Below are 26,505 nucleotides of genomic sequence, written 5' to 3' on the forward strand. Positions count from 1 at the left end.
CCAGGTAACGGCTCTCTAGATCACCGCGGGGCTCTGCTGCCGCCCGAGCTCATAGTTCGTTATCTTTTACAATGTTTTTTTTCGGTGGCTCGGTGGTCCGCAGGGCTTTGGTAATAACGCAGTATTTCAAATCCTTTATTGGCTCCCCTCTTACCATTTTCAAGTCACAAAAGACGGCATGTGTTGCAGAGGCGAAGGGCCCCTCCCTCTTATTACCAACCCCATTGTGAACCTTTTGACACACACAAGGGGACAGTGAAAGTACTGGATGGCGGAAAGTGGTGGCGCGGGGTGAGGACGACCTCATTATCAGCCAGCTGGACACCCTGCAGTCATCCACTCACCCCCCCTCCCTCTAACCCTCCTCCCATGCGAGCTCCCGTGGCAGCAGAATAGCGCTCTGTTGTCTGGTTCCCATTAGTGAGCAGAAGAAACATGGCTGGAGCCCAGAGGGAGGATCCCCGCTACCTCTGCACGGTCCCAGACAGACTGAAGTTTATGATCATACGCTCATAAGGTTCAATTTAGCCGTATCACCAAACACACAACAATCACAGGACGAAGACTGCAGACTCTTGAAGAACAGCTCGGCTCATGCTAATTATGAACAGTAGATGATCTTTGAAATGACTGCAGTCCCTTGCTAGATGCTAATCACGGGCTGAAGGATAATACGTGGCAGATAAAGGCTTAATTAAAGCCGGCAGCCATCTTGAGAGTGCTGTTTACAGAGACAATCAGATATAGCTCAGAGTAAATAGGCTTACTGTGTTTTCCACTGTCACACAGGAACGAGATTTTTGATCCAGTGAATTCAATTTTCTGATCTTTGTGTTTCTATCAGAGTTTGTTCGTATGACCCCTGACAGACCTCTGATGCTCATATGAGATAACCTCACAATTCGATTCAATTTCGATTCTTTGGGTCACGATTCGATTCAATTTCGATTCGATTCGATATTGATCCAGTTGTGTGTGTTGATGTCAGAAATATCCAGATAATTCGTTCTTCTACCTTTCTGATATGTGTTCAGTAAAGCGTGCATTATCTGTAATGATTTAGAACAAACTGACACCAAAATCTTATTTTACCATTACATTATTCTTTATTAAATAAAAATTTATAGCTAAAAAAAATTTAAAGTACAGAAAAGTGCACATTTTTGCCTGAGCCGAACTTAACAAAAGTAATAAATATTTTATGCAGGATTTGTCAACCTGCATTTGTGTGATCCACAGCTTTAGCTTTAGCGTTAGCAACAGGCTGCAAAACATCTGCGTGGTGTCGGCTCAGACGGTTACGTAGGTTCGTTCGTATTGTTGCTGACTCACGAGACTCACGAACGATGTAACTACTATCCACATGTCGGCTTTTAATGTTGTCGGCGCTGATTTTAACACACCGATACCTCGCACTACTGTCGCTGTTTTAATGAATAAACAGCAGACGTTGTTTGGGGGTCAAGTGGGGCCTCTGAACAGCGTCAGTCACACTCCAGCGGCGCTGACACTGCCCCCACAGGAGCGGGGCGTCATTACAACGGAAATAATCAATTCCAGGATTTTATGAATCGATATAGAATTGGCAAATAACATATTGCATTGATGAATTGATTTTTTTACCCAGCCCTATCTGACGGTATATTATTTTTGAGAAATAGCCCATGACGTTTTAGGTTTGAGATATAGACACTTGTAATAGGGTCCACTCATTGTTGGTTTTCATCTTTAGTGGGATTTTTGACAATAAGAAATACCCTTTTTAGGATGTCACTAATTGGCTGGACGTTGGTTTTGGCTGATATTGTTGTTCTGTCATTTTTCTGTCGCGTCACAAAAGGTGAAAGCTCTAAACCAGGATATTTGCCAGAGTAAATCTATGTTGGTTTAGCAGGTCTTTAATGGCATTTGTTGATGGCAACAAAGAGATTCATTCGTTTGTAACTTTTGACAAATCGTGTGAAAGACATTTAAAGATAAAATAACACCAGCTGTATCCTCTAAGTCTCCTTTGAAAGAGGAAGTATTAACCTCAGCTGCACTAACTGGTTCAAAACAGGTTACGATAATAAAAAAGAGTTGATCCGTGTTCCTTACATGTCTGAGCCAATGATGTTTGTTATGACAGGAGCAGCATGGGAAATGTAATATCTTATTCCGCGAGTGATTCGTCAGCATTATTTCGCCCAGGGGCTCCGGTCGAGTGTAACTCTAAGATCCTATCCGTCTCCTCTGTGCTGCGTGATGAGAGCAGAGCGACATTCGCCCTCTCCACATGGCTCTCTGTCTCCGCACATGACACACCACGGGCACGCTGCCAGTCTGCCGTCCCAGAATGCTCGGCGGACCTGCTGAGGAGTTTGCAAGCAGATGACATGGCAGCTCTTCCCTCCTCCTGGCCCGTCTGAGCCACAGTGTCATTTATAGCTGTTAGTGTTGCTCCACAACGGGATGACTCTGTTGACACATTGAATTTGGTTTTTTTTATAGCCTCCGCTTACTGTCGGGGGTGTGAACTGTCTTTGCAGAGTGCAGGCTTTTTAGATTAGCCGACCTCCAGACGGAGCAGTGCCGTGGACGCCTTTCAGGTGTATTTTATGGCCTCTTTTTGTCACCTGCGTCTCCCTCGGGAGGAGTTCTGCCGAGTCTGCATGTTCTTTTTAAAACACCGTCCCGCAGCTCAGTCATACTCACACACGTTCCCACCTGGGAGCTGCCCGCTACAGTCTCCTGGCCTCACCGAGGGCCGTGTGGTAACCGCGGAGGGGGAATTGGGCTGCTCATTCATATTTCTTGGTTTCAGAGTTGATTTTATCCTTATCTTATCTTAAGGCTACTGCTGCCACCTACACGTTTGCCTTTATTGTTTTTTTGGACTTGAGGCCTTCTAGAAAAATGAAACCCATAACTACAGTTTTGTGTAATGGGGTTAATCTTTTGCTGTTTTAGTTTTTTTTTTTTTTTTACCTAATTTTAGGGCCAAATAGTAAGAAGAACTAAGTGTTGATGATGTTTTAACTCATAAATTAATCATCTCAGGGCAGCAGTACGCCAGTCTGGTCTCAAGACCACTTTTTTGAAGCCTTGCACCTGTTTAGGTCTCGTGCCAGTTGGACCCAGAATTGTTTTTTTGACTTGTGTCATATCTTTCTTTTCTTTTTTCTTTTAATGAAGATATTTTATTAGTATTTTAGGAGACGTCACAAAACCATACAGTGACAGAGTTATTACAATAATGAACTCTCCGCCCTTCAGAGCTTAAGGAATTACAATGAACACAACCATAATAATAATATCAATAATAATAAAACATAACAATAATTAATAAAAAAATAATACAAATATGAAAAAATTAAACAAATTAATAATAATATAAATGTATTTATTAAAACAAATAATTAAACCAAAGTAAAAACAAGTTAACAACCATTATAAATATATATATAAATAAATGCATTTATAAAAGCAAACACTATAAAAAAAAGAGTGAACAATAACAACCATAATAATAATGATAATAATAACAAATTAAGAGAGATGAAAGTGTGTATGTATGGATCACTGCAGTGCATAATAAGCTGTTCAATGTGCTGCTAGAATAGAGGATTCAACTGCTTTATGTACTAATCGTCTCACCCCGGTAGTCATTTTCGGGAAAGGGAGGTCAGGCTCTTTACATAATTGATCAGGCAGCGTTTTGAACCCCTAAGATGTTAAAGCTGTGAGGATGATTTTACACAAATAGCTCAAAGGGTGTCAGTCGATTAAACCTGCTCCAGACTCCAAATCCCACCTTAAAGATGTTGGTTTTGGTTTCACGTGGTGGCCTAAATGCTGACACATAAGCTTTTCCATCCTGTAAAATTCTAATGGAAACACTGATTTATTTTCCCTTGAAAATATTTGCTTAAATGTTAAAATTAGAAATATACTGGGATATTTGTCTCTCCTCAAATATCCCTAGAAATAAATTTATACAGCCACTTTTTTAAAGATGCATTTAGTATTGCAAGTACAAGTTAATTTAGTCTGATTTTCAGGAGCTGTCACAATACAGGAAACCAACCCTATACAATATATAAAAAAACCTTTTTAACGAACATAAAACAAGCTGTTTGGAAATACAGAGCGTCTTGTCTCAGAGCTTGAGTTCAGTTCAAAATGTGCTTGTTCACAGATGTCGGTTCATCCCGCCTGACTGTCTCCTCGCGTCCCTTTTATAACAGAAATATCAATCACCACTTCCCCCTTTTGGCCTCTAGCAGTCGGGGACCTGTCTCCCTGTTAGACTCCACCAGCGGCTCCCTCACAGAGCCGCAGGGGGAGGTTGCCAGTTTTGCACTTGTCAACCCTCCACATCAGCGAGAGGACGAAATCAGGCCCACAGCAGCTCGCTGTTTATCGTGACTGCATCGAGTGCGTCACTTTGTTTTTTAGCCACAGTGTTTGAGAAAGGCGTCCCGCCGTATAAAGATCTTATTTTATGGGATAACATATTGTATACGGTTGATTAATGACAGCTCAAACAGGGATTGAGTAGAGTGGTTTGCAGTTAACCCTTTAAAACCTGGACCTACATCACTTTTCTTGTGTTTTTCAGATAAGAAGATTCTTCCGAAAACAAAAATGTGCACTTGGCAAGAAATGTCACACAATTTGGAAGAAATTAGTAGATTTAGAAAATTGTTTAAAAAAATAAGCTAGGAGAAATTTTCAGAAAGCTGTATTTATAATCAGCATAATTAATCACTGAAAATTATTTTACATAATTCTTATTTGAGAGAAAATTGATTTGATTTCTTTAAAAAAAAATAATAATGATTGGGAAACAAAAGCAATGAACAACTTGGCAAGAAATTTTCTGCAAAGAAATTATTGGGTACCGAAAATTAATTTTTAAAAAAGCTAGGAACAATATATCATAACTATATACTTAAAATTTAAATTACTTTACAAAATTATTGTAATTATTATATTTTTTCAGGTCATATCGTTTTTTCACTTTCTTTTCTTATATTTTTGTTGCTGATTATTTTTTTTTTTACTAATTTCTAACTAATTTATTTGTAATTTATTGTTCTTGCTCATTGCCTTCTTCAAGTATTTTGCAAGAAATCAAGCCAGGTTAAAGCTCGTCATTTAATTAGCAATTTGTTTAGCTTGCTAGCTAGATGTCATTTCAACCGGCAAACTCGCCAGTTGCCGGCTGGAAAGGAGACGCCTGCTTATGTCTTTTGTCTGAAATAAAATAGTTTAAAAAATGACTGAGAACCTCAGTGGCAAATCTGCCATTGTTATCTTTGTAAATTGTGCTGTGCGTGAACAGTAAGCTTAACAGGTTTAGTGAATAGTTGACTCTAATCTATCAAGGGCTACAACAATTTCTTTTTATATTGTGGAATTGGTTGTCTGTGGTGTTTTTTATCCCATTTAACAAACAGCATCTGTAATCCGACAGTAGCAGAGCAGTGCTGTGATCTTCTTTCTTTGGATTTTCTGCAAATTAGCTTTTAGTTGAGTTCTTTGCCTGATAAATCAAAAATCGGTCCCAAACAAAATAATGTTGCTGCTTAAAGCATGAAAACAGAATCATTTTCAGATGCCAAAAACTACCTGCCTGTCACTGGGTCTCTAAGAAATCAATAGCAGCATATGTTGATATCATTGTGAATCACTTTCTCGATTCTCAGTGTTAAAGAAGCTCCCGTCTCGTCTCAGTCCGTCTGTTTTTAGGTCAGATCTCTCAAACCATCCATTACCTCGGCAGCCAGGCGACGGCTCATTAATTACTGTGAGAAGATTTCCCGGCATTACTACTGTTCACAAGGCAACCAAACCAGTGTAGCTTCTGACTGGGAGCCAGCAGAGACGTCTTTACTGTTAATTATTAGAAGTTCAAACGCATTTGTCTTTAATTAATGCAGGTTTTTCTTTTGGATAATACACAGAGGTCTAATTACTAAGAATTAGTGCACTAGCAGAGGAAGCATGAATAAAGAAACAAGTTAATGATACAAAAAAAAGTGTAAAAGTCAGCTCATGTAGATCATGGGTTTCCAACCTGAGGGTCAGGAACCCTCTAGGGGGGTCACAAGATCAACCTGAGTGGTCCAAGGATAGAAAAGAAAACAAACAGAATTCTGATAACACAAAATACAGTATTTCCTCTGACTCTTATCTCATATTTTCTTGTTTCTTGTGAAAACATGGATACTTTTACCTCTTCAAGTATTTAAAAAAGTATTCAAATGAAACTCATCATGTAATTGATGTATGCAACTAGGGGTGGGCAATATATCGAATATGCTCAGTTTATTGGGATTTGTTCCATGAGCGATGTTTAAAATGACTGTGTCGCGAACACTGAGTCGTTTTTATAAGCCACCGGAGTTTCAGTTATCTCGCTCTCTCTCACAGACACACACACACACACAAGCAGGGCTTTTGCAGAGCTCCAGACCATGACCCTTTAGTCACATTTTGCGACCATGGTGCAGTACTGTGATTTGCAAATACTATTAATATATGAACTGGAAAGCTGTTAGTTTGTTTCCAGCTTACAGTGAATTAATCATCACCGTTAACGGCGCTGCGGTAACTGTCTAACCTAATGAGTGGTAGTGGCTGTGGTGTGAGCAGGTGAGGGGTGTGTTTGTATTTGCAGAGCTCCAATCATGGCTTTTTAGTCACAATTTGCAACCACGGAGCGCCAGTGGGACTTGCAAATATTAGTAATATATGGAGTGGAGAGCTGTGTGTTTGTTGCCCACTCACGGTGAATGAATCATCACGGTTAAAGGCGCCGCGGTATCTGTTTAACTGTCTGCTAACGCTAACATTTAACTGACAGGAAGCTTCAAGTGTACTTTATCCCTGCATTAAAATGATCAGCTTCCAAATGTGTCACAGACTGATATTAACAGAAGAAAGGAGAGGTATCTGCCTCTGTGACTGGTTGTCCGTCATCTCATGACATGCATGACTCTGCATGTTCCAAAAGTTGAACTCTGTTTATCTTGAGGCACAGCCATCGCGCTCAGAAACACGTGCACATCACGACAATGTCACCGTAGGTTATGAGCGCACCTGCTGCACATCTCTATTGAAAACAGTAGAAATGAGCACACAATAAACTTGGCATGTGTTCTGTCCTTAAATCTCCTGGTCTTAGGTCACACACAAGACATCAAAATGTCACACCTGTCCTGTCCCGCCAGCTGGCTGATTTAGGTACTGTACCACCTCCACTGCTGACTTAGAGGTGAGACGACTCTGTCGCCCCCATTTCTGCAGCTGTACCTTTTACAGAGAACTATGAAGCGAAATAACCACACGACATTTCCACTTTGAACCAGCAGTGTAAAATGGGCTGTTAGTTCTACTTTCAAATCTGAAGAAATAAAAACCTAAAGGATTATAAGATTAACAGGATTTTTAGGAGTGAATTATTCATCGGTGTTGGCAGCAGAAACAGCTGCTTGTCACTCATTTCTTTTCTTTATTAGTGTAGGCTGATGTGTGCAGGTCTCACACTCCTGAGGCTGAAATAAGAGGGCTCTGCCTGCCCTCCCTCTTAGCTGTCTCCACCTGCTCTCATATGCTGTTATCTTGACAAAGATAGCAGAGAATGTCTCTGCCTCTCTCTGCGCCTTATTTAATCCTTTTTTTTGGCTACTGCTGCTTATTAAAAGGTCCAAAATATATCAGTAAAGCACCGTGATACAGAGCTGTTGCTTTTCCTCATCAGTTGTACTTTTCTTAATCTGCAGATTTTTTTAAGACACATCAGGGCAGAGCTTTAGCTAAAATGACAGAATAAAAATGAATCTGTGTGTTATGAGCGGACCTTGAGGTGGAGCTGGTTGTAATTATACATTTCAGAGAAGCTAAACCTGCTAATGGGAGCGCTCACTGATGTGTAGCCTCTCCTGTGTCCTGCCCCCTCCTCACCGTGGGATCTGCCAATTCAGCACGACACTCGAGAGGCGTCTGAGAACCAGTTTGCCTGCAAGTTAATGTATCATGCGTGCAACACGCACACACACACACACACGCAGACGATGACTAATCACAAGGCAGGTCTTTTGTTATACTATTAAACCTGATTTACTGTTGAGGACAACGCCAAACTGTTTAGTCCTTATCCTCTCATCATGAACATTGCCAATTATTATTAGCAGCTAATTACCGTATCCTGTTTTCATTTTGAATCAGCATGAAACAACAGCACCGCTTTGTTCTGTAGAGAGGATTAGTAGCAAAACTCCTTGTGAATTTCTTACTATTTATTTAACCTCAATGTTGTCTCAATCTTGTGTCTTTGGTTTGCGCCAGTTGGCACCATTGCATCGTGTTTTCTGCGAACGGCATGCCAGGCTGTCGGGTTGCTTGGGGAGATTTGCAAAGCGTGAGTGAAAGTGCGAGTGACACGCCCCATAAAAGCTCTATTGTGCCTCTCTTTAATGCATGTCGGGTCTCAGACTGAGGTCAGGGCCGGCTTAGTGAAGAGGAACAGTATGGGAGTGACCCTCCGCTGCTCACACGCCACCTCCTGCAGATACACACATACACAAACATAGCTCTCACACACACACACACTCTCACACACGCACACACACGCACAGGCACATTGTGTGCATGTTGCAGCACAGCATGATGCATAACCTGTGCATGTCAGCATCGGTCGCTATAGCTGCTGCCAGCTTCAATTCCTGAGAGAATTAATGTTTTCTCAATCTGCTGTAGGGCCTGCAGGTCTCCGCTGTGCAACCAAGAATAGCAGCACTGTTGACACCTCATGTAACACCTGTTAATTCACTGTCTTGATTGCCACAGGTTTATTGCATCAATGTTTTTCTACAATGCAAATGTGCTTTTCACATTTAAACATTTTTTTTTTACTGTTTTTATGTTAGTTAATAAGGTTAGGTACATATCAGGGCTTCAGCAGGTCCTTGAGAAGTCTTAAAAGGAATTTAATCTGTTATTCATTAATTTAAAAAATATTTTCTCGATAGACAATAAAATATCTTAAATCAATTTTTCAAAAATTAAGACTTAGGATGTGCAATTTTTGCAGTTTAAAATCTTCAATTAATTGGTAACATCTATTTTAAAAAAATAAAAATACTGGCTACATCTCGCATTAACTTCATAGACTTGTGATAGTCTTCTGGGCGATACTGTATTAACACAAGGTTGTCAAGTATTGATCTTTTATTATATAGATTTTTAATATTGAATATACACATTTTTTTTGGTAGCTTACCAGAATAATAAAATCAAGTGTGTTTTTGGTCCACTAAATACATTTCGCTCCAATAAAATGATTAAAGCAAGGTGAAAAAAAGAAAACTTATCATCTAAAATAGATGTTCACAAAGTTTTTCTTTTGGGACATAATGTACAGTTGAAAAAAAAGGTAATAAATTGCAGTACATTGCAATACATGTTATGCAATACTCAGTAAAAAAAAAAAAAGTCTAGTATCTAATTTGCCTTAAAGGAAGGGAACCCTGATTACGGTTTACCTCTCTTTCTCTGTTATTAAGATATCATCAAAAGTTATAACTCAATTTGTTTGAAATATGGTTGACAGATAATAATCTGTTCCAATAATGAGTTAATTAGATTTATGCAATGATACGGATCATGGATTTCCCGTATTATGCGATTATCAAATTTCAGCCATAAATATTATGCTGCATTGAAGGTCTGGAAGAAGGGTTTTATATCCAGGACTTTTTAACAAGCACCCTAATATCATTTAATTCTGAAATTAATTAATTTCATTAGAAAAAAATAACTTTAACAACAAAAAAAAGCTGCAGCTTTGTAAAAAATTGTTCAACATTGCAGCTTGCCAATTTCTAAAAAAAATTATGTAGTGAGGTATCTTAAAACACACAAATCAGCATATTTACCATTGTTGGAATCACCGTATGGTTTCCTTGTGCATTACGTTTTTTTTGGTCATTTCATGACATTCATCTCTATCCAATGAAAAAATGACACTAAGATATTTATTAAACTTTAACCATATCAAGCAAAAAGGCCCCAAGAAGGACCATTCATGGGGTCAGAGGGTTAATTGACAAAAACTGTATTCATTGTAGTCTGTTTAAAGATAAAGGTCCCGTTTCAGTCTTTACATGCTTATTTGTACCCATGAGTACTTAGACTAATATACAGCACATGTAAGTTTGTTTAGTACCATACCATTTAAAGTGCCAACATTTTACTTTGAGGAGGATCTCCAAACCAAAACCGCCTAGGGCCCCCAAAAATGTCTAGGGCCAACCCCGATTGGAAACACTTTCCACACTGCTTTTGAGAAAGGTTTATTTATTTTTGTATTTTTGTATTATTTGCAAGTTGACTATCAAATGCAGCAAGGTTAGTTTCATGGTCAGACTACTGAATGATGCTTTTCGCTGTTCCACTCAACACAGAAAATCCTTGAATCTTTTTGTAAATTGAGAAAAAAATTGATGTCATGAGGGTTTTTATTTTAAAAAAAGAAAAGAAACGGCCTTGAAAATAGACTAAAGTCAGAATATATCTTGCAACTAAAGACACCAATATGCTTCAGCTTTCTGCCTCCAAAAATGAGTGCTTCAGATACTTCAAGTGAGATGAATATTTGTCCTCATACAGCACCAGTTAGAATATAACTTTGACAACCTTACTTGGAGTAGCAACAGTGGACTTTTTTTGGCCACCTGGAGGCTGCAGAACAAGTTGTAAATATTACATTCACACATAACCACCATATAAATATAGCAAATTGCTGTTTATACACACAACTAACAGACACGGAGCAGTATTGGCATTCATGTTTGAGTCCACCTGACAAATGCATGTCTAATATTACCGTTCTTTCAGCTCTGTTTTGGTCTCCACCAACACCTGAGAGAAACAGGAGCTTTGCTAAATGCTCCACTATGTTAACCATCTAGTTGCTAACTCTGTTCAATGCTGTGCAGAGAAAGTGGGTTGATTGGAGACTTTTTTTTTTTTTTTTTGGTAAGCGCACAAAACATAACCCCAGTGAGAGCGGGAGATTTAATCAAAACTGTAAAACTGCAAAATAATGAGCTGAGAAAAAAATATGAAAAAGCCTTGTTAAGCCATGTAGACCCCACTCACATTACATATAGTTGTTTGATCTACTGTTGATAGAAAAACATTAGCCCTTTTTTACACAAAGATCCCACGACAGGGCCACAACAAAGAGCCTTAATGAGGCAAACTTTGCTCTTTTATTCAGTATCAAACAACACTGTCATCTCTCTGCCTCAGTGTGTGATTTTAGACAGCATGCCAGAAGCAAAAAGACCTGATTTGCGTGATGTTTAACACAACAGCGTCGGCCTCTAGTGTGACATATTACGTAGGTGTCAGGCAAATGGCAAAAACAATCATTTACCGTCCCTGTTATATGACGGCCGACTGTGTCACGGCCTTTACACAGGCGTGGATTTGACGTTGTTACTACCTTTGCTGCCGGCTTAATTGGGAGATAACTCTGTCCTCCCATTCTGTAATCATGCTTTTCATAAATTTGACCCAAAATGGCAGGGCGTAGGAGTGCGGGGCCTCTCGAGCTCTCGGTTTATTAATACTTACTTGCACTGTTAAATTTTTGTCGTGTTCATCCCTTTTTATTAGTCTTAAATTGCATCGTTTTATTTCCTTGTATTTATTTGTTGCTTTTACTGTTTTAGATTCTAGTCTCCCGTTTCATTGCTGCTTTGACTCAGACGTCAGTACTTCATTCCCTCTCATGTTACTCGTGTTGTGGAATAACAATAAACCTTCTTGAACCTTCTTGAATCTTAACAGCAAGGCTGAACAACGACACGACAGTCCTGCCTTGAACAGGCAGTGTAAAAGGAGCTATTGATTTGTGCATCTTAAAGATCATCCTCACAGGCCCTGTGTGATGTCTGCTTTCAACCAGAGGGCTGCTTCATGCCAAAGCCCATTTTCAATCTCACTAAGCAAGCAACATTTTGTAATATCCTTAAATTCGATGTGTGGGAAGTTTGATGTGCAATCCCATGCCTGGCATCCTCTCTAAAGCTCTGCTCTGCATTCATAAGCGTAATTCTCTCTAACTAACAATGAGCATTTCAAATCCACCACAGAGGTGGAAGGCAGTCTCTGGACAGCTATTGATGTCAAGATGCAGGGGCGATAGAGAGGCCAGAGTCTGTTTACAAGATGCTCATATCCGCTGGGGATGACCTGACATTGGAGTGACCTCAGAGAGTGCTGCATTCAGCCTGTCTCACTGCCAAACATATGCACACACTGGCAAATGTATATAAGCCCGGCCTCTCACACTCTGTACATGCAGCAGGACTGTACGCACGCTGACAATAGCACAAAAAACAGGCACCCACACGTTCTCAGACACATGTGGGAGACTCATGACTGCAGATACGCACGCGTGTGCACACAAACACACGTGTGCACACCGGCTGAGCAGCGCACTCTACTGGATTACTTTAATTCAGTTAGCTCTGATTGGTTTAGGGCTTTTTGAAATATCACTGCCACAGCTATTCGCCTCGGTTTAGCCGGAGTGGGGGTTTGTGCACCATTTTCACCATCAAATTGAATTCCAATGACTTGCTTGGTTCATATTTGGCTGATGGAGCATATCCAGATGCAGTAAATTTAGACTGCACAGGCCTGCTGCAGGTGCTGCAAGCCAGAGATTGATCGTCTGTATAAAAATAACACAGCGACGTAAATCGTGGCGGAGCAGCAGCAGCAGAAAACACTACGAATGTGTCCTTGGTCAGAGAAAAAAATTAAATTAAATGATAAACCGAGAGCACTTGTATGAATTCAAGTGTGTGTGCTGTATTAATTAATTTATTGAAACGGATTACAGACCAGATTGAGCACTCATTCATCCAGATCTCACTAATATAATCTGCCTCTAAACATTTCATAGCGACTTATCTCTCTGAGCTCTCCCGCCGGGTGAGCAATATTTATTCTGTTGTGCTGGAGTCTTAGGCTCCTCTGTCAGGGCTGAGAAGGGGTTTATCTGCATCCAGCGGCCGTCGCAGCTCCTTTTGTGCTCGACTCCTCCACCCCACCATCAGCCCTCCATCCCGCCCATTCGCTGGTCACACCACACTTCCTGTTAAATCCCATTACCAGAGCCAGACGCGGCTCTCTGTTCTGTGTTACAGTCTTTGAGCAAAATCATAAATAGGCCAAGCTGTTGAGTACAGATGCTGCCGAAAATACACTCACTGTGTTCCCATTCCTACTCATCCTCCACCCCCAAAAATATTTTTTCCTCCCCAAACTGGGATTTTTTTTTTTCTTTGGGTGATGTCAGTGTGTGATGTCATCTAGCATTTGTTCCAAAATTGTCTCAGTGTCTTATGCAAACAGGCGTGTCACAGCATTCTCCCTTTCCCCTTGTGAACGCACCAGTTTTTCCAGTATTATGCAGTGAGATTGTGGCAGCTGCTTTCCAGAAGCAATGAGAGATGTAACCTATTGAACGATGTGCTTTCACTCATCTGTTGAATATATTCCCCTGAGTGACGCTAATGGATGCCGGGATCAGTTTCACACCTACAAACACAAACTGTAATTGCAACTTGTGACACCTCACTTATTGTAGTGCAGAGCGGAGCAATGCTGGATGTAACTGTTTAACGTAAACACACATTCCTGATGTCATCATCTGAAAGCTTTACTTCTGCCCACACACCCTGACATGGACACAGGCTACAATACACACATTTGTGTATCTGGCTTTTTTGTCTTTAACTAAAATTTAAACCTGAACCCTCGTCCTGAGAGGTTTAAACTAATTCTGGCCTCATTCCTAACTTAAACTCATCTCTTACCTTCAACTTACAGATCTAGTTTGCAGGATTTAACAGCATCTAGAGGTGAGGTTACAGAACTGATAGTCCCCCAGTGAGACAAGTGTGTAGGACCACCACGTCCCAGCTCTCCTTATGACGTTTTCGGGATCCCTCTGCGTCAGCTGTTTATGCGATGTGTACAATGTGTTGTTCAAACCTCCTGGATAGTATTTCAGCTTCTCAGTGGCATCTTTAGCAGCAAGCCTCCTCCATGCACCTGATGTATTTTATGCTCGTTTATTACTGTCTACTGACTGTAGAGAAGGGATAAAAAAAAATAAGGGGAAGGAGAGATGGGGAACAACATACTGTGGTAGAAATCGCCTACTGGACTCAAATTTGACAAGTGATGATAAAAATCACCACCAGACAGATCTCTTTCTTTGTTTTGTTTTTTTTGTTTTGTTGTTTTTAATGCAATACTACCAACTGTTTGACCCCTAAGCGAACCTAAATCTTCACCACTGAATATCAACACTTAATCCATATCCTGTCCTTGTCCTAACTCTACCCCTCATCTTCAAACCAAATCCAAATCCTAAATCCTAAATCTACCTCAACTTTAAACTTCATTCAGTCTTTATTCGCATCTCAACCATAATCCTCATCACAAACGAGGCTTTTCAAGATGTCCAGTGCGCCCGGTTCGTCCAGTCCCAGCAGGGTAACGACTGTGTAACTACAATCTGCTAATCCTGCAGACTGGCAGAGGCCCAGGGGAGTAAAACCAGCCGCACCAGTACAACAGCAGCTCCCACACCAGCTGGAGCTGCATGCCAGCCTGCATGACTGCATGACTGACTGCCATTAACCGAACTAACAGGCTTGTGGGAGCGGTGCATTCAGATGATGATGAAGTGGGATGTTTGTGCCAGTGTGCATTTGTTGGTGTGCATGAGTGCAATTGTGTGTTAAAGTGGAATAAATACAGTCGCCCAAAGAACAGGGAAGTGCGTGTGTGCGCGTGTGCGTGCCTGTGTGTGTGTGTGTGTGTGTGTGTGTGTGTGTGTGTGTGAGAGAGAGAGAGAGAGAGAGAGATCAGGGTTTTTAGAGTTTGCAACAAGCAGAGAGAAAAAAGCTCTCAGTGGTGGAGTCAAATTTCAATAGCAGCTACATGCACAGTATTTGGTGATGCTGAGCAATTACTGCTTTAATCAGCAACTATACCATTATTTTCATTACCCATTAAGCCGTTTATTATCTTTGTGAATAATTTTGTCTGAATTGTCCAAAAATAGTGAGAATTGCCTCTCACAAGTTCCCAGATCCTTTTACTCTCTTCTCTCTACCCAATACCACAAAAAATAAAGATTTCAGTGACATGGAAGAAAAAAAGCAGCATCCTCACATTTGAAAAGTAGCAAATGATCGTCTTTTTTTCTTGATAAGTGACCAATAATCAGTTGATTATCAAATTTAAAAATAAATTATAATAAATAAATTCTGTAAATTATCAAATCACATATTTGTCAACGACTCAATATAGGTAGTATGTTATATCTGATTATATGGTGCCTCCTTATTTTACATCTGCTTCTGTATTTATGGATAAAGAATTTAAGTGCAAAAGCTGATGAATTGACAGTGTAGCACAGGTCGTGATTGTATTGTATTATTGTTTTCATTATGGTTTTTTGTGTCATTTTCCCCATGTCAAATGTGCCGTCTAACACCCAATCCCCAAAAAGACCAAAGTGTAAATAAGCTTCAGGGCTTTATTGTGTTATCCTGACTTTTCTTTTCATGTAAGCACCAATGGTCTTGGCCCAGTTTTTCATTTTTCAAAGATAAAATTGTCGAATGAAAAAAATACGTATATTTTCTTCAGTCAGTATGCTTTCTGTTGCTTCTCTGTAGAAGTTAACCAGGATCTTGCTCTGTTTCATAAGGAAGTAGCCTTGTCTGTGCTTTTTTAAGTTGTGTGGTGATGTGTGATGACCAAGATACGTTCTCAGTGATAGTAGGAACCTATAGCTGTTCACCTGCTCCACCTCAGCTCCACTGATGTATGATACTGATAATATGCCATATTGATTTTTTTCCTCACTCCTAGTTAATACTGTGATATGGATCCCTGTGAACTCCTCTGATTTTACACATCAAAGTCTGTTTATCGATCATGAGCAGTGCATATGTGGAGAAAAAAGTTGCATAAAGCCTTTTTTGTGGCTCGTGGGGGAGCTGCATGAAGTTTGATAAACTGCCTCAAGTTTTGTCAGATACGTCAGTGATGAATGGAGCTGTACGAGTTTAAAAAATGAAAAACATCTGGAGGCGTGGAGTTAAAAAAAAAGTGTGTTTACTGGACCTCTGAAGCTTCTCGTCTCTGCTCGAGGCTGCGTTAGCTGCTGCTAGCGTAACACACCTGAATCTGAGACAGAACTGTTGAGTTGCGTTGTGGGTTGTGTAGGCGCAGTTTTGAAAAGGAAGATGTATGCATGGAATAAAAAAAAAGACTGTCTGGTTCTGCTGCATCAGTTTTTATTCTCTTTTTCAAACTGTCCATCATGAGTCACACAGTGTTGTAGTGGTGCAGTGCTAAATCACTGGTTTTCTTTTTAAAGGCAATGAAGGGAAAGGAAGGAAAAAGTAACAATACAGTAGCTGTCAGAGAGCGATGTCGAAGCGTGGTGATGACTCAGGAGGAGGTTTAGTGTTTAGCTTTGAGGCACTTCAGTGTGAAGAGATACACCATCTGTTACAGGGATCAAACCTCTAACCCTGCAGCCATGACCTCTCTGCTCCTCTTCTGTGTCTCCCGTTTCACTGTTTATGTGACCTCGCTTTGTGAAATGCTAATCTAATTGATCCTGTACAGCGTGATTAGGACTGTGGGTGTGTGAGTGGGTTAAACTCACATCTTTCTAGTGGGCATTGACATGATTTCCCAGCAGCTTTGCTGACAATTTAACAGCTTGCTTTGAACAACTTAAAAAAGTAGCAAGTTGTCCAACTGAAGTTTTGAGGTGAACTACAGCCGAGGCTTGAGCTCATTAGCAGAGAACATGATATGGTGTTAAAGCAGTTCAAGTTGTGACGTCTGATTCTATTTTCAATCATATCCAAGGATGTTTTTTTTTATTTCCCTGAATAACAGTGTGTTTCTGAAAACAGTAAAAATAGTAAACAAAAGTCATTTAAAGAAAAACATTAAGAAGATGACTTCCATGTGATTCTGTCATTTTTAAAAGTATCAGCTACATAAATTACAGCTCTCAAAGTTGTAGCTTTAAGAGCATTTTGACTTATACTCTATACTCTATATATTTTATATTTATATTTATATTCTTATGCCTCTGTGCCAGTGATAGCAGTGACAGGAGACATTATGCTTTTGGGTTGTCAGTCCGTCCATACGTCCATCCATTCTTGTTTATGTGATTTCTCATAAAAGTCACAAGGAAATTTCTTCAAATTTCGCACAACTGTCCGTTTTTATTCAAGGATGAACTGATTAAATCTTTGTGGTCATATCACAAAGGTTAAGGTTACCGTGACCTTATCTGTCTCATTGCGACAGCCCGCTCCAGCACTGACATGTCCACCAGCCCGCTCCTGCGCGGACATGTCCTACATCTCGTTAAAGCGTAGACATGTCCAACATCCAAATATCTTCATATCTCACCGTCTCACTCTCACAGGAGTAAAAGGGAACCTTTAAGCGTGACAGAAATGTATATTGCGATATATATATCGATATTGACTGATATGAAAAAAAATATCGAGATAAAATTTTTTCCATATCGAACAGCCCCAGGTCAAGGTTACTGTGAACCCGTCTGTCTCATTCTTGTGAACGCGATATCTCAAGACTACTTTGAGTGAAACTGTAACTGCAACTTGACTGGTTTGCAGAGACATACAACTGCATGCATGGCGATAACTTCAGTTTTTGAAATGCATTTGCTGAAAAAATAAAAGTAATGGTCCATATTCAAAGGTCAGAGTTTTACACACTTGTGATATTTGATTAGTGTTGTTTCCTCTCTGATCACCGTGTTGTTTTCTTGGAGCCTCGAGCTGACTTGTGTATACAGTAAACAGGGATCCCTGGTTGTGGCGGTGCGGGGTTGTGAGGAGCTTTGCACAAGATGCCGTCTAATCCGCTGTCTCCCCGGAGAGATTAGCTCTGTCACTAGGGCTGGGAATTAAACAACGACTGGTGTTGGAGATACTGACACTGACACAAAGCTGAGAGTGGACCGGGGGGGCGGTGAGCTGGGATGGGTGTGGTTGTAACTGGTAAATAAATAATAATACAGCAATGCGTGAATCATAGTCTGTCATTAGCAAATAGAAACAATTACAGTCTTGGAGAGGACTGCGGAGGCTGAGGTTGGTTATGGACAGTTTGCAATGAGGTAACCAATGACACTTTATTTTGACAAGTAACTATTTGGGACAACCTAAAAACTTGAATTTGACAAGTTAAATCTGAGAATAAACAAATCGATTTATCTTCCTTTGAATGACAAAGTTTCTTAAATCAAACATGTCAAACACATGTCAAGTAGCCCCCCAAAAAATTCACAAACATTTCTGCATTTAGCTCACAGTGGGTTGCTGCTTTGAACGCACCAGTAAAGGTTGAGTTTAGATCAGACGCATAAACTTCAAACAAGACTGTGAAGGCAACAAGAGGGCAGACAGGGAAGCTTGAAACTTATGTGTGTCGGAAATTCTCTGGTTTGTTTTTTTTGGAAACATGTTGATGAAAGACAAATTAGAAAATACTCACCATGAAGCACACCTTAGCAGAGAATTGAGGTCTTTTGAGCAGCAAAAAAAAAGCTGTCATCAACCTTTAGTGCCCTTACGTAGAAATTCAAGGTAGGATATGAAGCAGAATTGGGCAATAAAGGAGGCACAAATGTCTGTCTGTAACCATGACCACGCTCAGTACAGTTATGTTCATGTTTTGATGCTGTTTCTAAGTGGGCGCTCCCTTCCTGTCGCAGAGCCAGCAACTGAGTCAAGGTCCGTTCCTGCTCCGGGCAAAACAGGTTCACCCTCACACTTTCCATCCGTCTGGCCATGAATGATTCACACTGTCCTACTGGTCTATTTTGACTGGCAGAGCAGCAAGAGCTTGTACAGTGAAGAGTTTGCTTTATACAAAGTAAAAATAAAAGAAAAAAAAGAGAGAAAAGTAGAAAAAGACCATTTTATCTTCAAACAGCAGCAGCTGAAACGCTGATGAATAATAATCTGTTCACTGACTGAGGTCTTAACGGGAGAAAAAATTCAGTTCTATTCAAAATATTTAATTCATCCCTCAAGTGGCAATTTACAAAATCCCGAAGTCAATCTTACGAGGTCAGATAAGCAACATTTCCATAATAGTTTAAACACAACAGAAGCTGGAAGTGAATGCTGTCACATTAACAAGTCAGCACGTAGGATGTTTTCGTAATTAATCTGTTCAAGGGATCTCTGTTGACCCTTTTACACAGCCCGTTCAAGGCAAAAATACTGGGTCGTTATGCTGCCTTGTCAGTCTGTATAAAAGGCAGAACTTTACATTATATGTCCTACTAGATGCCGACGCTGTTGTGTTAAAAAATTAAAATCACGCCCGTCGCAGCTCTTTTGTTTCTGCGACTCCAGCATGCTATTTAAAATCACACACTGGAGCGGCATGTTGTTTTGTTCTGTGTAAAAATGCAAAGGCGGCGCAAAGAAGGGACTTTTTAGTGGCCCCTATAGCACAGTTTCTGTGAAAATAAAAGGACTTGTAATTTGTCCATAATTTTAGAGCTGAAGTGAAGAATAAGTTCTTTTTTTCTTGGCAAACTGATATAAACCGCCAAAGAAATTAACATTTTCAAATACATTAAAGTAAAAAGATATGAAACATTGTCACTATTCTCCCATTTATTAAGGAGGATTTTGTGCCGAACAGTAAGACAAATAATTGATTTACCAACATCCACTGCACCGAGGCATTGTGTTTTAAGGTATCTGTTGGTGCGTCCCGTTCTCATGAACAAGATATTTCACGAATGCCTTGGGGGAAATTCTTCGTATTTGGCTTAAACATCAATTTGGAATCAAACAACGGACTGACTGGAATTTGGTTCAGGTTCAGGTATCAAGAATTTGATTTTTTTTGTCATTTTATTCTCTAGACAGGACAATTAATCAAGAAGATTTGATCAAAAGTAATCTCTGCCTGCAGCCTCACTGAAATGATCACAAATGATTCGTGGAGTACACTGAAATATGATTGTGACTCTGAGATCAGAATATTAATATAAAGTTATGCTTCCTAGAAAGGAGCTCGGCTTAACTGATCATCAGAACCTTTAAATAACTCTGCCGGGGCAGCAATCTGTTCCTGGAAGAAAGAAAAAAGGTTCACACTTGAAAGCTCTGCACTGCATTTATAGAGGGGGATTTCTTCCTCTCCCTCTCTCTCCTTTCTTTCCTCTCATCTCGTCACTGTCTTGCTGCAGCCAATGGTGAGAGAAAGTGCACAGACTTGATAAAAATGAATGATTTTATTAGTCGGTAAGTCTAAGCTGGCGTGCAGAGGACCCTGTTTTATCCCAGCTTTGCGTGCGATGCCTAGTATTAGCTACAGGACAGATTCCCCACTGGACAGGCAGATGCTTTCCCCCCCGGGCTCTCTGGAAGCGCCATGTGTCACTGAATCTGAGCCGGGATAAGACGTCTGTCACACTGAGCTCTGAATGGGATCTAAAGCACCCCGGTGCATCATACATGAAAAAAAAAAAGACACGACAGAACATCCTAATCATCTGAAGTATTTCTGAACTAAAAGCTGAGCCGAATCATCCGAATTTACTTTGCAACATGTAAAACACGTGTAGCGTCAATTCAGTCGCCCACGGTAACAGACTGACATGGTAACCAGATGTTGGCCTTTGATGCAGACGATTACTATTACTACATGCATGAATCAGACAGTCATTATATCATGTGATCTGCAATCTGCATTAGAGTAAATACTTCCTTATTAGAGCTTTGACCTGATGATGTGAACGTTACGTAAGAAATCCACATAGATTAACGTTCTTCTTTCTGCCTTTTGCAGAAGTCTGCTTCACATTAGAGGAGTTGGCGAACATGTTAGCACACGCATTTCTTCCATTGCATTGGTGTTACGCCGAACCATAATTCTCATGATTGTCAGTTATTGCATATGTGTGTATAAAAACTGGCATCAGGATGTATGGAAATATCGATAGCGTCATAACACTGCAGAGATCCTCACGACTGAATTCATAAAGCCTCTTTTATTGCTTTTGTGTGTGTGTCGTGTGTTTGTTTAAGTAATTTTCTGTTTGCCTCGTGCAGCACCACTGGATGTTGGAAGATTGTTTTAATATCTGTGTGTATGATTACACATTTTACATGCATCTTCCTTGTTCTTTTTACAGACTGCACTGAGGAGACGAGGAAGCAGGGAAACATTTAAAGACAAGAAAACCACAAGTCAGGTAAAAATATTATTCTGTCCCTTTCATCTGAAATCAAAATCAGAAAATGCTGTATGTTATAAGCATTAACCCTTTGACACCTGAGCAAACTGGTTTGATTTCTTTCAAGAACATGGGGTGAAGGCAACAAGCAACTTAACACATGGCCCAAAAAATAGCAAGAAAATAGGGGAAAAAAAGTTACAAGAAAATTACCTGACAATATGTATAAAAATTCTTAAAAAGACCTTGAAAAAATAAAAAATATAAAAAGTATACATTTACTTGTGTAGCATAATTTTACATAAAATTACAATAATTCTACATTTATTTTTCTGGATGTTTTCTGGAGAATTTTCCAGTAATACCAATTTGCTCAGGTTCAGGGTAAAAGGATAAGCTTAGTTATATACTTTCCTTATTGTCAACAAATCTCATGAAAAGACCAAAAACAACAATGAATTGATCACACTAACAGGTACTGCCTGTGTCACCAAACCTCTAAAGTGTATTTATGTTATTCCACTGTGTCATAAAGCTCCATTATTGTCCAAAAACTAAAAAAATCACATCATTGAGCCACACCTGTGTCCTGGGTGACATCTTCATTCATCTCCATGAACACACACCGCACCGTCTCCTATTAGAAAAACGTTTGTTGACAATAACAATAGTATCAAATATCACCAGCTTTAGCCTTTAAAGTTTTTAAAGTGTCGTGTCGGTCACCCTGCAGGAGGACAGTGCAGACCTCAGGTGCCAGCTCCAGTTTGCCAAGGAGGAGTCGGGCCTGATGAGAAAAAAGATGGCGAAGCTCGGCCGGGAGAAGGACGAACTGGAGCAGGAGCTGCAGAAGTACAAATCAGTCTACGGGGACGTGGACAGTCCTCTTCCTCTGGCCGAGTGCTCAGGCGGCGGTCCTCACACCACTCGAGAGGCTGAGCTGCGACTACGGCTCAAGCTGGTAGAGGAGGAGGCGAACATCCTGGGCAGGAAGATTGTGGAGCTGGAAGTGGAGAACCGCAGCCTGCGGGCGGAAAACGAAGACATCCGCTGTCAGTATGAAAGAGACTGCTTTGGGCGGGAACCTTTCTCCAGCATGCCCTCGTCGCCGTACGGGGGCGACGCGCTGGATTCGGCAAGTGAGCTACGTCGTCATCTGCAGTTTGTGGAGGAGGAGGCTGAGCTGCTGCGGCGCTCCATCTCAGAGATCGAGGACCACAACCGGCAGCTGACTTCTGAACTCAATCGCTTCAAGTTCGGGCCCAGCAGCAGCTCTGTCGGCGAGGATGGTAGCGAGGGAGGATTGTTTAAACCTGGCAACGGTAACGGCAACGGCTCCAGCAGCGGGATGATGATGGAGGAGCTGAAATCAGCCAGGATGCAGATCAATGAGCTGAGTGGAAAAGTGATGAAGCTGCAGTACGAGAACCGAGTCCTCATGTCCAACGTGCAGCGCTGCGATCTGGCCGCACACCTGGGCCTTCGCACCGGCAGCCCTCGAGACAGCGACGCAGAGAGCGACGCAGGCCGGCGAGAAGCGGCAGAAGAAGAAGAAGCGGGGCGACTCCTTCTCCTGCACCCTAAGAGGGAGGGCCCTATCGGGGGCGAGAGTGACTCTGAAGACCTGTTTGAGAAAACAGCGACCACCTCAGGGTTCGGAAGCATCAAACCGTCAGACGGCAGCGAGCTCAGCGCCACTGAACTGGCCAACCGCAGGAGGGAAGAGCGTGAGTCGTTCACCAATGTGAAACGTGAGGCGGAAAGGCTCGGGAAGACCGTAGACCGTCTGATCACAGACACAGACAGTCTGATCTTTGAGGGCAGGCTGCTGGTGACAACAGGAGAGAGCCTGGAAGGCGGGGCGGCGTCTGGATCCAAACCAGACACCCAAGTCCTGGACACCATCAACACCCGCATGAAGGCGTTCCGCACGGAGCTGCACATCTTCATGGAGAAGCTGGACCATGTGGGGGAGGGGCTGAGAGAAAGGACAGACGATCTGTCGCCCATGCCGAACCTCACAGAGTCCAGCAGCTTCCTGTCCACAGTCACCTCCATGTCCCGTGACTCTCCCATCGGCACCTTTGGGAGAGACCTGGTGACGGACTTCCAGGTGAGTTCACTGGATAAACTTCATTTTCTGCTGATGAAAAGGTGACATCTCTCTGTGGATTTAGATGTTTTTCTTTCTGTGGCTGTTTGGTTCTTTTGCAAAAAAAAAGGAATATCAGTAATACGGGAGAAAGCCTGTCAGCCAGTTAGCTGTGAGTCAATACTTTGGATTTTCTGACGACCACTGCAAACAAGCTGTTCTTTTAAAGTCTTACATAAGAACATTGATTAGCATCCAACCTCAGAAACTATCTGTTTGTCCAGACGATATCACGTTGCAAGGCTGAAGACAATGTCTCACCAGATGGCTTCATTGCTTAAAAAATAGCCAAAAACTTTGAGTCTGCAGAATCCTGTCAAGCTGCAGATATCCACGAGAAAACCCACCAGCGTATTTGTAAATGTGAGAATTCATTTAGGTTTGATTTAAACGGCCCTCGGTGTGCGTTCATTAGTCGACCATTTAGGGCCAAAATAAACTAAATGAGATCCTGAGTCAGCACTTTGAACAAAAACATCAGCTCTAATTAGAGACATTGGCAGCGTCGTACATCTACAGCAGAACACACACAGTCCATATCTGTCAATGGCAATCTCATTTAGTTGCAGGCAGCTTTAAGGATAGGTTCGGATTTTTCCAAGTCTTATCTTAACACAATATTCGCATGCTTTTATGTGTGTTGAGAAAGTTGTGGGTTTTGTCTCCATAGTGACTGACATCAGGAGTCCTCTTTCCGATTTTACACATCCAAGCCTGTTTAGAGGTCTTGGAGAACACTGCAAAAAAAAAGGTGGTATAAAGTCTTTTGTGGCTGCAGAGAGAGCTTTGTGAAGTTAGAGCTAAAGACTACAAGTTTGAACTGAAAAAGAAAGTGCATTTACTAGATCTCGTAGCCAACTTTTCATTTCTGCTTGAGGCTAGCGGCTCAAAGCTACATGCGATCACACACCTGAGTCTCCCTGTTTGAGGTTGAGTTGCTTTGTGGATAATGTAGGCACCGGGTTTTGACAAGCATGGAAGGATGCATGGAATAAAAAAGGCGATATGGCTGGTTCTGCTGCACTAATTTTATTTTTATTTTTTAAACACGGTTCATCACAAGTCTGCCAGTGTTATAGATTAATCCGGAGAGCAGTTTTTGTGTTCTGCCATTTAGCGGTGCCGCCAGTACTCAGTGACTACTGAGTGCTGATAGTGACAGCCATGGATGCCGTATTAAACAGTAATGTTATGGTGACAGCAGCACGGGTAGTTAGATTACAACATAAGGTTTCTGATGACACTATAAATGGCTGTCGTTGTGAGACGAGCTGCCACGGTAACGGGGTTAGCTGTGTCTGTCAGCCGGGTTGGCTGCTGTTATCCGCCCGGTGAGCAAACAAAGCGATCTTCCCGTTATTCAGATTTACATATTACATATAATCAAGTGATGACGTGCTGTAATGTAATGTTACTAAATCTACTGTACTAGCTAACATTAGCTGTCACAATCAATAAAGAGTTGCATTAAATCATTACAGACCAGTTACATTAGTGAAAATTTAAAAAATACAAATTCATTTTGTCTTTTCTGTTAATATTCAACCAAGAACTGCACAGGTTCTTCCCGAACTCCTAGACATTGTTATCAGAAGTGATTACACAGAAAGGAGATCTACGAGCAGGATGTTCGAGTGCATTGTGTAAATCTGATTGGCTTGTGGTGTTTGAGGGCGGGGCTTAGCTATAGACAAAGTGAAGAAAGGTTAGATAGACTTGAAAAATCCGAACCTTTCAGTTAAAGCTTTAGGAGGAAACACTGAGACGTCCAGTGCCAGCACAGGGCCACATAGCAGGACCCCCTCGCTCCAACACGAGCCACCCAGCACAACCACACTGGCACCACCGCCACCGCCACCCCTCCCTTGACCCACCGCCATCGCTTCCTGCCGCTGCCACGTTCACATCTGCATCTCCATGCACATCCTCATAGCCAGCAGCCCTGCCTGCCTCCTTGTCCCTGCACTCACTGTCTGCAGCTGCCCTGCTTCCAGTCAGCCAGGGCCGAGGGAGGGTGCTTCGGAGGGTGCTTGAGAGGGTGCTTGGTATGAATGGAGTAAAGGCAGCTTCTTCCATTTGGCTCAATTCAAAGCTTTTTTTCTGCATGATGAGGTTTCGTAAATATTTCTCTCTCTGCAGCTTTGCTACACCATGCTATCATTTGCGTGACTCATTAAGACACACAAATGGTGTAGCTGTTATGTTTGCACAACATATCATCACGCACACACACACACACAGACACACGTGGGACTGGTTACTCCATGGTGTTGCCAAGGAGACGAACCATAAAAAATGTGTGCACTGTCTAAAATAACCTCTGTTGAATCCAAAAAAAAAAAAAAAGAAGAGTTGCATGGCGCTGCGTGAGTTGCCTGTGGAAGAACCTCGCTGGCTGGCATCCTGCTTCCTGTTCTTGTTTTACTGCAGCTTAGTGTAAGTCAACATGTCAACATACGACTGTGTACTCTTCCAAAGGAGGTTCATTATCTCTGCGCTGCATGATCAGGCAGAAATCTTGGGTGTGTTTTCTAATCAGCCAGACTGTCGTATGGAATAAAACAAACAGCTCTTCAAACATTTTCCCCCTTCAAGAACCCGATCTGCTTTGTAGAGATAACAGAGTGAGGCTGCCTCCATACTCATCCTCTCCAGTGACTTGTTTCTGCTTTGCTCCTCTGCCTGTACGACTCGCTGGTTAGTCTGGGTGAAGCTGGGTGGTTTAGTCAAAGCTAACCACTGTACTAACAACTCACACCTGTCCGTCCATTGAGAGTTGTTGAGGATGATCATAGAAGTTTTAAATGTGAAAAAAACACAAAAAGCAAAAATAGTCACAGCAGCAGCAAACAGTCGGGAATACATACATGAAATACATTAAAAAAAAAGGTTATGTACAGAAGTGCATTCACTAGAGGAAAAAAAATAGTATTTTTACTGACAATTATCACCCCAGAATTCAATGATGTTATTCTAATAATCTCGTATTAACTCATAATAACAA

The 26,505-nt window shown here is 41.3% G+C and overlaps 1 protein-coding gene across 4 annotated transcripts in view; it reads left to right on the forward strand.

The window, feature by feature from the left end:
* LOC121951533 (microtubule cross-linking factor 1) overlaps positions 1 to 26,505 on the forward strand; it is an 87,854-nt gene that overhangs the window by 22,430 nt on the left and 38,919 nt on the right. For all 4 annotated transcript variants that reach the window (XM_042497896.1, XM_042497894.1, XM_042497897.1 and 1 more), the window contains 2 exons: positions 21,308 to 21,367; positions 22,083 to 23,462. In XM_042497896.1, the coding sequence (XP_042353830.1) occupies positions 21,308 to 21,367; positions 22,083 to 23,462 (1,440 nt within the window). The remainder of the gene's footprint in view (positions 1 to 21,307; positions 21,368 to 22,082; positions 23,463 to 26,505) is intronic.

Source organism: Plectropomus leopardus, chromosome 12 (genome assembly GCF_008729295.1).
Source record: "Plectropomus leopardus isolate mb chromosome 12, YSFRI_Pleo_2.0, whole genome shotgun sequence".
NCBI lineage: Eukaryota > Metazoa > Chordata > Actinopteri > Perciformes > Serranidae > Plectropomus > Plectropomus leopardus.